At 39.8% G+C, this 18,383-nt stretch overlaps 1 protein-coding gene across 1 annotated transcript in view; it reads right to left on the minus strand.

The window, feature by feature from the left end:
* Positions 1-3,022: 3,022 nt before the first annotated feature.
* Positions 3,023-18,383, minus strand: part of trpc7b (transient receptor potential cation channel, subfamily C, member 7b) — a 60,714-nt gene continuing 45,353 nt past the window's right edge. Inside the window, exons 8-12 of the mRNA XM_004545434.3 lie at positions 13,572-13,767; positions 12,135-12,353; positions 8,845-8,925; positions 7,832-7,907; positions 3,023-6,383 (exon numbers count right to left, since the gene is read on the minus strand). Coding sequence (XP_004545491.1) covers positions 6,244-6,383; positions 7,832-7,907; positions 8,845-8,925; positions 12,135-12,353; positions 13,572-13,767 — 712 coding nt within the window. The 3' untranslated portion in view covers positions 3,023-6,243. The remainder of the gene's footprint in view (positions 6,384-7,831; positions 7,908-8,844; positions 8,926-12,134; positions 12,354-13,571; positions 13,768-18,383) is intronic.

The following is an 18,383-nucleotide window of genomic DNA, read 5'->3' on the forward strand; positions in this document are numbered from 1 at the left end:
GCTTCTACATAAGCTTGTATTTATACAAGCATTGTGTGTGTGTGTGCATGCTGCTAAGTCTGTCTTCTAAAACGGCTTCTAGGCAGTAGGATGGGGAACATGGGAGAGAGTGTAATGTTTCCTCCAAAATCCCTGGAATCTCTGTCTTTCGGAGGCAGGAGGTCACATTGTTCACTGCTTTGCCGGGAGAGAGAGAAGGACTGATGAAGGAGGTGAGAAGGATGGAGGGTGAGGGAGAAAAGGAGTTAAGAGGGAAACAGACAACAAACACTTCCTGGCCCTGGGCTTCTGGGACAAATTACACCACAGAGGGGATGTCAGTTATACTGCGTTGCTCTAAGACACACATGTGTGCACACACACACACACACACACACACACACACACACACACACACACACACACACACACACACACACACACACACACACACACACACACAAATGTCCTCATTGTCATTAACGCCAGCTGATAGGCCAGTGATAGCTTACAGATCATACACAAACAAGCATCAACATACGCACTTCCATAAAATGTTACCTCCAGGTTTAAACACAAACATGGATACACATAAATACACACCTAGCCTGACAGGGTGTGTTATTGAGTAATACCCTTAAGGCCCAAAACATATCAAAAGTCTCAGGGAGAGCACTGAAGGAAATCAGATAATAGAATTTCCAGTGAATGTCCAAAAGCACATATCCCTCTGAACTGACTTTGTTGCTATGGAGATAGTCCAGTAAGGGTCTGGGCTGCTGTTTGTGTTTTTGTGTGCTTTACAGCATTTCTGTGCAGGATTAAAGGAAGTCTTTTTTTCTTTTTTTTTTTTAAAGAATTTTGGCTTTATTGGTCTGCATAAAGAGGCAGAAAGACCAGAAAAAACAAAGCGAGGAGTTGTCAGAGGTTATAATTCAAGGTAATGGATTCTCCTATGTAACTACTTCTTTTCTGCATGTTTAAAATTGTTACTAGAAAGATTTTGCCCAAATGATTAAATCCTATTACACGAGGTGGGATTTTTAGTAGTGGGCATTGTCACGGTCAGAAACTTTCTTTTGGACTGTAGCATAGCCAGCGTGAGCACATAACAGACTTCCTTCACTGCCTACACCATCATGACTCCCAAAGACGAGGAAAAATCCAAGGTATCAATGCCAGTAGTCAAGACAGCAAAGGACCCAGTGTGCAGGCAATCAGATTGTGGAAAAACTTGGTGTGGTAAAAGTAAAAACGATACAAGCCATCTAAATGCAGAGAGCCAGCTGGAGAAAATTAAAACGGGGAACACTTAACAACAAAAGTTAGTAACGACAGCCTGACATAAGACTGAAGGAAAAACACATGTACACAAAAACTCAGACACTAATGAGGATGGGAAAAACAAAAGGAGGGAAGTAAAAACACAGAAGGTCTCTTAAGGAGCTAATCTTCAGAATAAAGCCGAGTAAAGCAGACACACAGAGGGAACACAGGAGTCCCATAAAATGAGCAAAACCTTCAAAATCACAAAGGAAGCAAAAAACCAAACAAAAAAAATCACCCAAAACAAAGGAAGTCTAGGACAAATCTTTACAAGGATCCTGACAGGCAGAAAAAGGCAAAATGAATGGAAGACTTTTTAATCAAAATATTTCTTCTCCTGAAATGACATCTTCTGTATAACCCTGTCGTGTCTCAATAGTCACAAAAATAAATTTCAGTGGAAACAAGGACACCAAAATCTGCTGTTTGTCATCTAAAAGAAGACCATTTAAGGCAGGTTTTAGTGAAAACTAAAGGTGTTTGTTGGCGTTTTTATTATTGCAGTAGAGGCAGTAAAAGTTTTTTTTTAAAAAAAAGTGACAGCCTGAAACAGTGCAGAGAAAGCGTTGACTGAATATCATGGAAAGACTAGAGCCTAATAAACATCTGCACGTACGTAGGAACCGAGTGTTTGCTGTGCCGTTTTAGAGGGCAGCTTTCAGGAGGCGCTGGCGAGGTCAGCACACAGGTGCAGGAACACAAGCACACACACACTCCGGCTTAGAGCAAAGCCAATTTCCCAGTCACAGTGGGGCTCCTTGGCTTTTAAACCCTCTTCAAAGTCAGTCTAAAATGGTCTATATCAAGGCAGCATTAGCTTGATGTAACGCTTTTACAGTAGTAAGACTTTGCTGTGGTTTTAAGAAACTGTTCCTGAAGCGCAGCTCATTATCACAAAAGAAACATTACAGCAAGGTGGGTGTTTATAGAGGTTTGAGGGCAGTAGGACCATGAGGGTGGAAATCTGACTAAGATGTCCTCAATCTGGCACTATAGCTAAGCTCTAATACCTGACAGAGGGACTTTGAGTTAAGTTATTAGTGTTTCCATGACATCACATTATAATTAACTATAATTGTGGGCAAAGACTATTAAATACGTATTAGATGAGTTTGCATGCTAAGCTGCATAAAATACAAAAAATTGTGGAAACAGAAGGGTGGCACACTGTTAGTGCTCATCACTGTCACCCCTTCCTACCACTGTCCAGGAGCCAGTAGTTGTCTGTCTCTCCATGTTATCCCTGTGAAAGAGTGGCAACCTGTCCATCACTTGTCCCGCCTTTCACCCAGTGTCAGCTGGGAAGGCTCCAGCTTCAGTATGACCCTGGTTGGATAAGTGGTCAACACAATGGATGATGGATGGATGTAAAGCAGACTATCATGTTGAGGTGCTCATATATATGTGTACAACACAACACAAAATATATGGATATATTTCATTATACATATGTTTTATTAAAAATATTATGTGTATTATACATTTGTCACACTGTGTGAAAGTGTACATTCTGTCTGGGGAACTCCCAGCTGTTCAATGTGTTGTGAACAATGTTGTTGGAGCACAAAACAATTCAGCAGCCACATGTTTATTTTCTTGCTCCAGCACCTCTCATCCACTAGTGGGTAAAGGTAAAGACAAATGCTGAATAATTAAATTCCAGAAGCAGAAACATACAAGGTAAATAAATAAAAAACAACAACAACAACAGTCAATATAGAGCTTACTCTGTTTAATTTAAGGATCAAAAATATGACAATATACCATACAAGATTTTGATTTAATTATTAATTCTTGTGTAGAAGTTAAAAATACAGTATTTGAGGAAATGTTCTCTTCCTGGTGGTGGGTCTTTTCATCATTTGCATGGTTCTACAAAAAGGAAACTAATTAACAGCTTTAACACCTAATACAAATAAATAAAGAAATAAGGTCGAGTCCATTTAATTGAAATGAAAATCTGTCTGAAAAGCCTTTATGTATCTGAAACAAATTAAAAAATCATATCTGTAAAAACAGCATTTTAATTATGTTTAAAACCTTCTGATTAAATACTTACTATCTATTTGAATTAGAAATATACTTGGTCGTATTTTCCTACTAGCGAGTTTAAGCCCTATCTATAAGAATGAAGTCCTATCTGTAAGAATGAAATTATACAGTAGTGTATGTATATATACATACACTACTGTACATTTTAATTATACATATATATGCAGGTTTTAGGTTTTACTGTCAAAGATGACTTGATGGTTTTGGGAACTACCTGGGCTCTGCCTGGCAAACACCCACTTTCAAAGATGTTTGTTCAAGCATTTGTTTAACTTGGACCACTATTAGGAACTCTAAAGTGATGCAACAGCAAGTCGGTAATTTATCATCAGCTCTTGCTGCGGTCTTTTATTTTCCTGCAATCCTGTTTCAGCCTCTTTTCTGTCTACGTGGCTTTTGTTCTGTGGTGGATGCAAAGTAGAAATTTAAGAGGACCTGCTAACAAAAGATTTTCTTTGACAATTTAAAAACATGCTGTATTCCCTCTCTCGTATAGAGGCTAGAAACATTTTCTAGGCTAATATTTACCAGTGTTTACTTTCTTTTTCTTAATGCCAGTTGCTGCGTTCATGTGTTGAACTAGTGAATAAACACTGCTGAACCAATTATAGTTCTTAAGCAGGAAAAACACTTACTCTGTAGCAGGAGATTAGAAAATATCCTTAAAAAAGCCCTCTAACTCCTGCAATGTCTACTTGCAGGAGAAATAGTGCATACTAGCTAGGACAATTACTAGAACCATGAAAAAAATTCCTAATGACACTGTTGCTGATGGCTGCAATAGGCCCATCTTGACTCTTCCATCTGAGGGCAAATAACTACTGTAACCAGCCACACAATAAAAGAATGGTAATATAGTTCTGCGTTAGCTTAAATATATTTACATTTTATCTGATTAATTTCAAGAAGGATTGATGAAAGTGAACGGTATATTCTAATTTTCTGAATTCATAGAAAAAGCCTTGGAGGAACCAGTCTAACCCACTGATTATGACATGGCGTCTCTAAACTTAAATGTGGAAAAATGTGCAGATTGGTGTGACTGCCAGCACTGGATGTTGATGTTTTGAATGAAGTATAATTTTCAAGGATTCAAGAAAGAACCTTGAATTTAAGGACAGGAGCTTCTTAACTAGAGCTACTGGTGTGTCTTTCAGCTTTGGGATGCCTAGTATGTTCATATTTGCTTTAAATCAAAATCTGGGCCTCAGTCACAAACGGGAACGATGATGTATCTGATCCCACAGGTCATCATCGATTTTAGCACCCCATTTATATAATATACTACAATAATGTCCAGATTTAATAACTTCTCAAACTGTTTTATACTTTTTTTTATTTTGTTTGTTTAAACTATTGTTCAGCTACAACCAATGTCTAACACAACACTTTAGTTTATGCTGTTGTATGTCAAATATGTCTCCAAAATAAAATAAAGACCATAAAATAACTCTGCACAGCTTCTGCAGCTGAATTCCAGTTTTACTGCCAGATCACTGCATACATAAATATATCTCTGCATCTCGGAGATTTTCTCTCCTCACAAATGTCTGGCTGCCCTGGAGCAGACTCAGTTTTGCTACCTTCATGGGCTTAACCTCAGTGCTGACCTTCTGGATTTAGAGTTGTAAACATCGTGGACCTGTCATTTTTTTGTTACCATTTTAGAAAACTCGAGACACTTAGTGCTCCAAACACACAGTGGAGAGGGGAATATCTAAAGCAATTATCTCGGCCATACTTCAACACGCTGGTTTAAAGTTGTTGAAACAAGAATGGCCCTCTCGATTTTAAAGAATGGAAGAGAGGTATTGTGAAAGCCTCAGATTAGTTTCTGTTTATCCTAACTGTCATTTTCTTTTCTGGCAGCATGAATGAGGTAAAGAAGAAACTGTCTGAGTGGATTTTTTTTTCTTAAATTACAGTCATTTTGTTCTAGCATGGATCTTCTGGATCTGCAGGACCTAATACTGTCTGTGCTATGAGGACAGAATTCTAAATGACATTAAGATAATAAGATAATGTTTAATATTTCAGTGGTTTATTTAATGACTTTTAAATAGGTGCATTTTTCCTGAATCCATAGAGTCCTGATCATAGGTTGTGCACTATGAATGGATATGCATTAATTAGACAGCCTGCTGTATAAAGGTGTGTGCAGTATTCTCACAGGCATCTATGCTTGCCCCAACAAAGTGAGGACTCAGAAGCAATGCCAGCCTCTCCGGTGTAAATAACAGTGGCAGGTTTTTTTTTTAAAGATATTTTTCTCACTTGTTCCTCTCCCCCTCCAGCCCTCTCTCTGTGTCATCCCGTTTCTGGGTTTCCCTCTCCGAGTTGGTGATACATTGATATATCTTGGCAGTGGGTGTGGGGGCTTTTACTGCCTCAGTCTTATGCCCCGTGGTGCCTCGTCATATCTCATGGAAGTTGTGTTTTCCTCCTCATTCGTCTCCCTCTGCCTCCCACCCAGCCTGCGAGGCTCTTTCTTCCTCTTCTTTCTCGCGCCTCGTGAAAGACTTTGCCTTTAATTAGAATTGAACTGTCAGCACAAAACCCCTCTGACTCGCTTTACTTCACCTCTGACCCTCTTGTGTTCACAATCTGCTTTTCACATTCCTCCCTAATTGTGTCCTTGCATAACTAAATCAGCTGTTTCACTCTGCCCAGTTTCTTTATGTCATGTTTTTCTTCCACTATCCTCCATTCATCCTGTCTATCTCATAAACATCCTACTTCCCCTGTCTCTTTTCTCTCCCTCTTGTACTATCAAGGCCTTAAAAATACCTGTGCTCACCCAGCTTTCTGCTCCCAACCCCCCCACCCCCAACCTCTTCCTGATTTCACCCTTTCTCACATTCTCCCCATCTCTTCTTGCAAGTCCTGTCAGTGTCTCATGGTGTTCTTGCCAAACTTGTCGCCAAGTTGCTGGATAAGCAGAGCCAGCTCGCCTGCGGCCTGGGACTTCTCCTCCAGGAGTTCATAGCGGAGGCTGGAAATGTCTTGCTTGATCTCCTTCAGCTCGCCTACAACACAGTCACACACGGACACAGGTACAAAAGAAGAGCTGAGGTATGGCACAGGAATTAGGGCACATTAGTACGAATGATCAAAGACATGCATGCAGGTAGGCAGTAACCTACAGGATCACACAAAAACTGTTGATCCATGTGAGCAATGACATCATTTTACACTGAAGTACACACAGTGCAGTCTCAAACGCAGTAACGCATAACTCTTGTCCCTCCCAGTCCATTTAGAAAATTTAAAAACCTTTTCAAAGCTTCAGTTTCATCTAAAAAGTTATTAGGCTCGTTTTTCTTTCTTCAGTAAACACACAATACTCCACAGTGACAAAGCCATTTTTCAATCTAATAAAACTAAGAGGTGAATATTAAATTTTGAATTTTTTTTAGGCTTCAAATGTTGCTGCAACTAAAACGAAGACAGTTGCGCCTAATTCACCTGAAATAATTAGTACATAAGGTCTCACAGTTAATGGTGTGTCAAAGTGAAAGCCAACCCACTATGTTCACAGAACTGTCTGCACAATCATCACAAAAGCCTGTCTAAAGTAACAATTGGGGGAGGATCCAAGAAATTTTCTGCAGCATTCAAAGTGTTCATTGTTCTCTAATGGAGAAAAGTTGAAAACGTATGAACAGTCTCTTTAGATCTGCCCACTTAGCCAAACAGAGTAATGAGAGATGAAAGGGCCCCGATGCAACACGTAACCAGAAATCAGGTGATCACTATTAATGAGTTCCAGAGCTCCTTTGCAAAGATGGGATAACTTTACAAGACAAATTCAATGCAGCAGCCACCAATTAGGCTTTTGTTGTAGATTGGCCAAACAGAAGCCATTCCTCACTAAAAGGCACGTAGCAGCCCGCGAGGAGTTTGCCAAAAGGCACCTGGATGTATTTCTGACCATGCAAAGCAAACTCCTCTGGTCTAATGACAGGATGATTAAACTACTGGCTGAAATTCCCAGTGGAGTGTGTATAGGAAACCAGGCACTGAGTGTTCCCTCATTAATACCATCCCTACAGCCAAACATGATGGGGGAGCATCATACTGTGGGGATGCTCTACTTCAACAAAGACTTAGGAGTACAGAGACACCTGAAAGTGGCTCCCCCATCCAACCTTGTTGGAAATTTTCCAAAATAATGGTATGCCAACCTTGTGCAAACCTCTCCACACTCCGAATACTTATGTTAAAAGCATATTTTAACCTTTTATTTTTTAATTTATACACACACACACACGCACAAGCATTTTTACTCTGTCTTTTTAAAGTGTTACAACTCCATTTATATTTTTTAAGTGAACTGAATCTATTAAGACATTTTTATACATACTGTACCAATATGCAGAAAAGTTGAAAGCGTCTGAAAACTTTCCGAACCCAGTGTTCCTTAAGCACATAATGACACAATGAAAGTGGGCTTTAATGAAGAGGGAATTTTTACCTTCATTAACTTCATCACTCTCTCTGTCCACTTGAGCCTTAAGCACATAACGCTTAATCAGGCGCTTCATGATCTTCTATGAGAAAGAGAAGAAAAAGAAGATTAGACAAAGAGGACGTGTCAAGGGGATGTGACGACGGATGCTATATTTACCCAGTAAACTTCTCTGATTGCATATTTCAAAACTCATCCACGCTTGTGTGTAAACATAAGCACAAAGCTGTGAGGACAGTGAGTGAGTACTGTGCCTTTGAGATAGTAAGTGAGACACTGAGAATAAATCTGTGGCCAACAGGGATCTGCTGCAACTGTTTCCAAGCTTCAAGCTGTCAATTTCTGCATGTAGGCACTGTGAACATGGGTCAGTACTGGTCACCCCACATGTAGCATACATGCACACCACACCAATTGACATCTCACTTTTGTGTGTGGGTGTGTGTAGTGTAGTCTAGTAAAAAACACACAAAATAGGAGGCTTAAGACAAAAGTGGAGTCAGCCTATCAAGGAAGCTAGATTTCCCTCAGGGGAGAGGTGAAGAACAGACTAAGGTGGAAAGCATCTTTCCCCTTCTCAGTGTTATACTTTGAGCTCATTTACTGAGTGCCTACCTTCGATCTCTTTCAAACAGCTCATTAGAGGAATTTTCAGCCTTACCCTGTTTCTCTCTCTTCTCTTTTTACCTCTTCCTTTCAGTCAGTGCCCTTCCATTGAAACTTGAGAGATTTCTTCCTCTCCACCATCTCTACCTTATCTCTGTGTCTTCCTCACACCTTCTTTCTTCTTTCTTCTGTGTCAGAATTTCCTCATTGCTTCCCTCTCCTTTCTCCTTCGCTGTCATCACCCTGCAGCAAACCTTGCCCTCCCATCTAATACTATTCTCTTACATATTCCTTATGCTGTCTGTTTGTCTCCCATTTGATTCCTTTCTTGCCTCCATCAAAATTTTAAGTCTTGTCTCCTTATCACTCCACACATCCTGTGCTCTCTGTATCCAGTTCGGTCTCCATCTTACCTGGTATCTGGTGGGGTGTTTTCTAGCTTTTCTCTGGGTGAACTCTTCTCCAGGCCGTGGATAAGACTTGAAGCGTTCATCCTACAAGAGCAAGAAACAGATAGAAGAAGTCGAGTGTTAATGTCATATTTCAGGTTCTATGGATCATGTCAGACGGAAGCATTTGAAAAGGGTGTTAACGGAGGCATCATAGTGGCAAGACGGCAATAAAAGAAAGGCTAGGGCTTAGTGTTTATTAATATCTGCAGTTGAGATGTTTTAAAAGAGAAGGCAAAGAGAGTTGACTGCATAACCTTGCCAGAAAGAATCTTTATTAACTCACTCCTAAGTGCCTTTCATGTCTATGACCTTGCTTTATAGCATGTGTGTCACTTCAACACTGCAGTGTAAAAAAAATAAAGGGTATAAACTGAAGTGCGAACACATGCAACAAGCTGGTCTATAGTAAAAGCAGGAAACATCAAAAAGACCAAATGCTCAAAAGGAGACTAAGTTTAGCAATAAACAGATGAATAACCTATCCTATCCTATCCTAGAACTTCCGACAAGGCTTTAAGTTATGAAGCATCCGAGTGGATTCCAATAATCTTTTTTCTCCAAGAACAGATGAAATGTTTAACTGTAAAAAGACAACCCAAATTGTTTGAATAAAAATAAGACCATGCAAATAACTACTGTAACTTAATAAAAATGGGTTCCCTTTAAAATCAAACCAGAAGAACCCCTTAGCTAATGTTCGTTATGAGAGAGCATTTATCAAGATGAAAAGCTTGGTACTTCAGTTGTCAGTTTGAGCTCTCAGTGACTTTATGTTTTTTTTTTTTTTGCAGGGAAGTTCATCTTGTGAACTGGAGGAACAGCAACCGTGGCTCAGGGGGTTGGGAAGCATATCTGTAACCGGAAGGTTGCCGGTTCGATCCCTGGGCTCTCTGTCCTGGTCGTTGTGTCCTTGGGCAAGACACTTTACCCTACCCTAATGTAAATATAATAATACGGTAACCACTGCAGCCAAGAAGAGAGCCTGACGAGCCCAGTTGTAAGTAAGCTATTAAGACTCGACTGTACACCGTGTTCGTGTTTTCCTCCGAAAACAATAAGTTCCGTTGGAGCAGCCTTTCAACGCCTCTCTCTGTCAAGAAAAGTTGACCCACACAACAAAGTAAAGCTATTTTTCGGCTACGGACCCGCCGTATTAGTCAGAGGTCCCTTTACTACAGTTCGGAGTCGCGGACCTTCAGTAATAGTAATAAATCACACAGCAATAGTACATTCACGTTGTTGTAAAAAGCATGATAATATATTAAGTAATCCAAAGTATTCAGAATACGTTACTGTCATTGAGTAACGTAACGGAATACATTACAGAATACATTTTGGGGCATGTATTCTGTAATCTGTAGTGGAATACATTTTAAAAGTAACCTTCCCAACACTGCCTACTGGTGTTGGCCAGAGGGGCCGATGGCGCGAAATGGCAGCCTCGCTTCTGTCAGTCTGCCCCAGGGCAGCTGTGGCTACAACCGTAGCTTGCCTCCACCAGTGTATGAATGCGAGAGTGAATGAATAGTGGTATTGTAAAGCACTTTGGGTGCCTTGAAAAGTGCTATATAAATCCAATCCATTATTATTATTATTATTATAGCATTTTTGCGCGCTATTGTGAGGCAAATAAATATCTTTTTAATGTATTTTTTTATCATTTCTTTATTGTACCATACACCCAGACATCTACTATTGTTTCAGACTCAGTGAGTGTGAGAAACACATATCTTATGCAGAGGTTTTACAAAGGCCAACTGACAGAGCTGAAATCTCTTTGGTGTGTTTTCTGTGATCTAGTCCCCATGCAGTAACCTGCTTTGTGGGTTTTTGCTGCCTCCAGCTACCTCATATTGAAATTAATTATCCCTACTGCTGTGAAAGGCAGTTAACCAAAGAGCACAAGAACGAACATGAACACCACCACAAAACAAACACTTACCGAATGAACACAAGTACACACAATTTATGAGCATATGCTTTTTGAATCTAAAGTGATTAGCTTCACGTTTCTTAAACGGCACCAAAACATACACCATCCACTACGAAGATACAGACACAGAAAGAGCAGGCTGCCTTTTCCTAATCTCAGCTGACATTTTACACAGTACTGTAGACTGGTGCAAGCTCGTGTATCGATCGCTTGCTGTACTTCCTCGGCTCGGCTGTGAAACTGTCAGAAAACTTTAGGCGCTCACAGAAGCACCGGGGTGTAACCCATCTTGTCCTGCCTGAGCATTTGAGCAGACGCGGGTAAAGCTAATAGCCTGCCTAATAGCCTAGCTGAGGTGCTGAGGTGAGCCATTTGAGTTTAGGGATCAGGCAGCAGAAATGCCTGCAGAAAACACCAGCACCAAGACTGATTGCGCATTAAATGGTCTATAATATTTTTGTCACACGAGGCATTTTTGTCATTGCAGTGATTTTTATTTAGAAGCGCAAATCATAAGAGGAACAAAGTGTGAAACGGAACTAGATGTAATTTCTAGACTTGCAGTGGGAATATCCTACATTTCCTCTGGGGTTCCTGGTTTGCCTGTGTGCATTCTCCAATTACAGTTGCTAAAGATTCAGTATTTGATGATCATTATACAAATAACTGACCCATATGGGCAACTCCACTGAGGATTGTGGTGGGTGTAATCAGCGTTTATTGCCCCTTCATTGATTTTTAGCAGTTTAACTACTTCCATGTAGGAAAATAACAATTGCGCTTTAGCCAGAAAGGATCCTGTCAGCAGAAAAATGGATAAAAAAAGCACTGCATTTGTAGCAGTAAATATTAAATTTAGTGCTAGAAACCAAACCAAACCAAAACTTGACTACAGTTGTTAAAAAAGCTGAAACAAGTTGCTTACAAAATGTATCACTAACAATCAAAGGAGCTTGCAAAGAAAAGCGTCTGGACTTCTTTAAGTTACTTGAAGACGTTTCACCTCTCATCCGAGAGGCTTCTTCAGTTCTACGATCAAATGGTGGAGAGTCCCAGATATAAACCTAGTGGGAGTATCCCCCCACAGAGGGACAAAAGGACCCCCTGATGATCCTTTGCAAGCTCCTTTGACTACGATGACCTGGATGACTGAGAACCTTCACAGACATATCACTAACAATCAGTTTAAAAGAAATAGTCTATTATTAAATGGCTTTGGCAGCTAGGTTTGGAAAATCATTAATTAACCATGAATCACAATGTCATTAGCAGTTTGCCAAACATGTGTAAAATAATCAAATATAGTAAAAACACTGACCTTGGTCTGGGAGTTGAGCATGCCCATCTCCACCTCATTACGGTGATGGCCGTTGGCCTTGCAGAGGTGAATCAGACAGGACTTGATCCTTAGGGCCAAGTAATAGAAGGACTTAGGGCTGGGAACGAGGTTAAAGGGGGCGGGTAAGGTGCGGCCCTCATCAAAGTAGGAGAGCCAAAGCTTAGCTCGAGCAAACTTCCACTCCACATCGGCATCCTCCTGCAGAGGCAGACAGAAAGAAATCAGGTATCCAGTATCTCAAATTATTAGAAACCTTTAAAACCTTTAAATATCAAAATTTGTTTGGTTATACCCCTAAATATCAAATTTGCCCAAAATGTTGACTTTAACTATGTAACTTACATAACTGTTATTTAATTTTTTTTGTAATGTGTCAAATGAAATATTTTCGATGGGAATATATACCAAGCACATTTTTGTTAATGATTATTTGAATAAATAAAACTTTGATTTCATATATTCCAGTTGCATTTCACTCAAAATTATTGCTTAATGTTTATTGAGGGTGAAGAATGATTTTTTCAGCTTAACTATCTCAGGTAAGAAAGACGGCAATAAAAGAAAGGCTAGGGCTTAGTGTTTATTAATATCTGCAGTTGAGATGTTTTAAAAGAGAAGGCAAAGAGAGTTGACTGCATACCCTTGCTACAAAGAATCTTTATTAACTCACTCCTAAGTGCCTTTCATGTCTATGACCTTGCTTTGTAGCATGTGTGTCACTTCAACACTGCAGTGTAAAAAAAATAAAGGGTATAAACTGAAGTGCGAACACATGCAACAAGCTGGTCTACAGTAAAGGCAGGGAACATCAAAAAGACCAAATGCTCAAAAGGAGACTAAGTTTAGCAATAAACAGATGAATAATAATCCTAGAACCTATCCTATCCTATCCTATCCTATCCTATCCTATCCTAGAACTTCCGACAAGGCTTTAAGTTATGAAGCATCCGAGTGGATTCCAATAATCTTTTTTCTCCAAGAACAGATGAAATGTTTAACTGTAAAAAGACAACCCAAATTGTCTGAATGATGATTATTTGAATAAATAAAACTTTGATTTCATATATTCCAGTTGCATTTCACTCAAAATTATTGCTTAATGTTTATTGAAGGTGAAGAATGATTTTTTTCATCTTAAATATCTCAGGTAAGAAAGTAAGTATTCATTTTTAGAACAAGCGTGACAAAAATCAGAAATGTAAAAATTATTTTAAAACCTTTTGGGTTTTTCTGGGATACTCATTTTATTATGCGTTTGATGTTTTTACTTGTTGCCACTGTATTGATCTCTTTGTTTTTTTAAGTAATGGTGCAATTCTCCTGCAGGCACAATCAGACACTCATACAAATGAACCTTATTGACTTGTTTACAATATTACACCCTTTTTCCATTGATCAACTATCCTGTTTTTGTACCTCTATCTCCTGGTAAGAGCTGTTGATCATGGCAATGAGCATGTTGAGAAGAACTACCACCATAGTGACATTATAGACTCCGTACAGCACGTAGCCAATGTTCTCTATGAACTTATGGTCATACTTCAGCACCACCGAAATCACTTCAGACAGCCCGAAGATTGACCAGAAAAGAGTCTTGAAACTCTCCTCTACCCTGCAGGAACAGAGAGAGATGTTGTAGCAGTCAGGAAATCAGCACATGCCAGTGACTACACATACAAAGCCCAACGCGTTACCAGCTAATTGCTGTTTCAGTCACACACATGCAAACACATGAAATGCATTTTAATGTTGTAGGATTTGTGAGGTGGCACTGATGAAATACCTGGTGAGTCATGTCCAATTTGAACACATTGCTACCCCATTTAGATCTCTCTCACACACACAAACACACTTATCTATAAATACAACCATATAGCACTGTATGTACCACACAAAGCAACACATCGAAAAAGCAGGGAAAAGTTCAGCTCCACAGTTTGAAAGATTGGTTTATAAATCTCTGTTCATTAAATTCTCAGCCTAGTCCTTCATCGACCTTTATTCAAAATAGAAACGTCGCTGCACTTAATATAAAAAAAAAAAGATTTAAGATGAATGTGCATGTGATCCTTTCGGGGGTGTCAAGGTTATATCTAGAAAGAAAACATTTAAACTCAAATGCATTCAACGTTTTTAGGAATAATGGAAGTGAAATAAGTTTTTTCATGTTAAATGTCATACTGAATTATACTTCTCACTCTTGTGGTTGATGTATAATTCTTAACTCCACTTGACTCTACCTCTGACATTTAAGTATGATAACTGAAGCATGGCTAATGTTTCATTTAAAGCGTATAGTGCTTTGCTGTTTCTACTGAGATCCACACTCAAACTCTCAGTTCTGCCTGGAGGATCATTCTCTCACACTGACCCAATATGTGTTTAAGGGCCAGAGGGCTGAGAAAGGAAAACAAGGTGTAAAAAAAAAAAAAAAAAAAAAAAAAAAGCACAAAGCTGTGAGATCTCTGAACATTGACATTCATGAATATGTCTGCTGTTAAATATTCCACGAGTGGTATGCATGGGCTTGAGATGGCAGAGGGGGGCTCAGTGGGAAGGAGGGAGACGCCTGGTTGGATTGCTGGAGGGGTTGGTGGTGGGAGGAAGCTGTGGAATAGAAGATCTGTAGGTTCCTGGTTGAGAGCTATGGGTGTCATCCAAATTATCTTCTTTCAAAGAGACAGTGTTTCATTGGCACACAGAAAGGTAGGTGATGGCACCTGCTGGTGGCAAACAAGACACTCGCATGCATACCAAGATAGAAGCAGACAGAAACACACACAGACAGACTTTTTCCTCCTCTCTATCACACGTAAAAAACAGACTCCTTTGGGTACCTCAGGAATAACCTTTCAAGAAGAAAACCAAACATACTCTTTAACCTTCAACACCAGATCAGTGAATTTGTCTGTGTGCTCTATCTCTTAAACTCAGATAGAAGATATCTAAGAATATCTTCTATCATTGCCCTCCATACTTACTTCCAGAAAACATTAACCAGTGCGCAAAAATAACCTGAAAACCATTCTGGAATTACTTAAATACTACGAGAAACTGTTACAGTCTCATTGTTGCATCATGTTTTGCGTCGATCAACCTTGCACATTGTTGCTGCTGATTAGAAATGCTCCTCTTTAATGACTCGTTTTTTCATGCTGGCCTCTAAATATTGGCATGCAGTCACTATTGTTTTGTGCTGCTCTGATGATAGCTGAATAGTGTATATATGAGCAGCTAACCACATGGCAACAGCTTAATGCATTTAGGCATGTAGACATGGTCAAGATGCCATATTTAGGTTCAAACTGGGCATGGGAATGATGGGAAGAAAAGTGATTTAAGTGACGTTGAATGTGGCATGGTTATTGGTGTCTGAATGGCTGCTGTGAGTATTTCAGAAACTGCTGATCTACTGTGATTTTTCCACAAAACCATCTCTAGGCTTTACCATGAATGATCCAAAAAAAAAGAGTAAATATGAGCAGTAAAGCTTTGGGTTAAAATGCTTTGTTGATGTCAGAGGTTGGAGGAGAATCACCAGACTGCTTCGACCTGATAGGAGGGCAACAATAACTCAGATAACCACTCTGCATACCAAGGTATGCAGAAGAGGGTCTCTGAGCACACAACACGTCAAACCTTGAATCAGACCACACCACCTGCTACTCTTGACAGCTAAGAACAAAAAATTGTGGCCAAGAGTGTACCCAGGGTTAACCCCTTCCTATTTATTTTATATATCAACCGTCTGACTCAGTGTTATAAATGCTCATTTTCACTGTTATGCTGATGTCATAGCCATGTACCGATCTTTTGATGTATGCATCTGTTTATCACGGAGCACTCATCACAAACCCTAAAGCTACAGTTTGCTGACAATTTTCTGTGTTATTGTTATGGCTCATTTATTTAACATTATACCCTTTTTAGTAAGCTACATGAGGCACTTTAGAGTTGTCATGATTCAAGCAAATGGAAATTTTAACAGGTTCAGGAACATATCACTATGCATCAAGTAAGCAATTTCCTCTGTACTCTCAATGTAAATATACATATCAGGAACAACGTGGAAGCATGCAAATATCTGCCCCCATCTCATCAGGATACTTAATAAGTACTTGGGAAAATGTGCATCGTACAGAGGGGTACAAATTACTGGCATAAGCATCAACATATTGCAGTGGCATCAATGACTGAAGGTGTCTGTAAAGAGAAACACATTGAAAAGCATTTACAGCAGTTCTTAGGTGGTTTTCTTCTTTGTGTTGTTACGATAGAGGCTCCAGGCATCAGACAGGCAATTGCTCTGAGGGGAAGGCTCTTTTCAACAGTATCATCTCCTCACTCACTATTCACGTCACACACATCCAGAAGCCAATCGTGCAATCAGGAGAGGAGAGGAAGGTGATTTTGGTGGACTTCCCTTGAAAACCTGTTATTTTGATCCTTCTCTCTTTTAATAATGGCTTGTCACTTATCTGAAGCCTCTCTTTCAAGATTAAAAAACACACACACACACACACAGACTTTCCTGTCTTTGAAATTTGAAAGAAAACAAAAAGGAGGACAATTATCTTCTCTAGATCATATTGTATCCCAATTATCTTTGAAATCAAATTATTCTTCCAATTATTCTTCCAGGTCTCCTTTCTGGCACTGTGAAATGCTCACTCGATTTAGATTTTCATGTCCCTAAAATTCAAGTACAGATAATGATGAAGGGCATTGTTCCAGCTAACATTAAGGCCCCATTATACCAGACATTCACAGGAACACACACACAATTAAAATCTAGCACTCGTTACACAGTAGACTATTTATATTCCATGTCCATCTGTTTGCCTAGGCAGATTGTGAGTTTAACATAACATCCAAAAATGTGGGTGATATTTACAAGTGGACAGTGTCAGTGAAAGTGAACCCCTTCTTGTCATGTCAACTATGTAAAAATATAAGGCTACATACATGCCCCTCACGTCTATCAACCCTTATGTGAATTGAACATGGAGTCACATGTAGAGTATTTAAGCGAGCTGCATTTCTTTTATACTGGATTATACTGATGCATGGGCAGCCAGTGTCGCTGTGCATCCTCATTTGTTTTGCTTGCTTTGTTTTCAGCTTATTTAATTCACTCAAATCTGTGTGAGATGCCTCTCAGGGAGAAAGTGCAATTATGGAGAATTTAAATGTATCCTTGGAGATCAACGGGACTGATAAATTTGAATTTGTGTTTCGCTAATGTCAGCTAAGGTTCCGGTCATGTGTGTATTATTTAATACCCTGTTACGGAGATGGATGAGATGCTTGGTGCTCTGGATAATGGAACATTTTTTAGCAACCTAAGAATCAGATTATTTCATTTCAAACCAGTGTGTCTGTATGTGTGTGTGTGTGTGCGTGTGTTTTACAATAGGGTTGTACAATAGGCAGTGAATCAGCAGGGACAGTTGGCATCTTGAAACGGCTATGAATTGTGTGTTATTATCTGTTATTAAGAGTGGCAGCTCCCTGTAGGCTGCATGCAGCATGACGACTACACCACACATGTACAGATACTCACACACAACAGTGTTTCCATCAAGCCAACACTCTTCTCTGACTTGTATCCATCACTTTAAAAGACATTACATTAACATTTAACCTCATTCATATCCTGGAGAGGTGCTCTAACCTTAAATTAAGTCTTCAATCTAAAAATTCGGGAGTTTTTGTCCCCAGAAAGACGCTCATTTGCCGCAGTGTGACTATGTAATCAGATTTATGTCCCCACAACATCAGCAGTGAAAGTACACACACACACACACACACACACACACACACACACACACACACACACACACACACACACACACACACACACACACAATCTCGCTCTTTCTCTCTCCCTCCTTACCACACTCATGCTGCCTGGATATGTGTGTGGGAGACTGGTGAGTCACCTCGGCTCTGCAGGAGCAGCCCCAAACCCAATCACCAGCAGGCCCAAATCAACCTCTCTGCCCCAGAGACATGCTCTCAGTCTCTCTCTCTGTCTCTCTTGCGTTATGCTTGGAACTCTCGTTGTCTTTGCTCCTCCTCTCCTGCTATCATCTTTGTCTCTTGTTTAGCTGCTCTATCACTCTCCCCTATTTTCTCATTATATTGCCATTGCCATTGCTTTTATATCTTTCTCCACATCGTCCTCTCTCCCTCCCACTTGCTATTTCCATCTTTCATCCCTACAGC

Source organism: Maylandia zebra, linkage group LG2, assembly GCF_041146795.1.
Source record: "Maylandia zebra isolate NMK-2024a linkage group LG2, Mzebra_GT3a, whole genome shotgun sequence".
Taxonomy (NCBI): domain Eukaryota; kingdom Metazoa; phylum Chordata; class Actinopteri; order Cichliformes; family Cichlidae; genus Maylandia; species Maylandia zebra.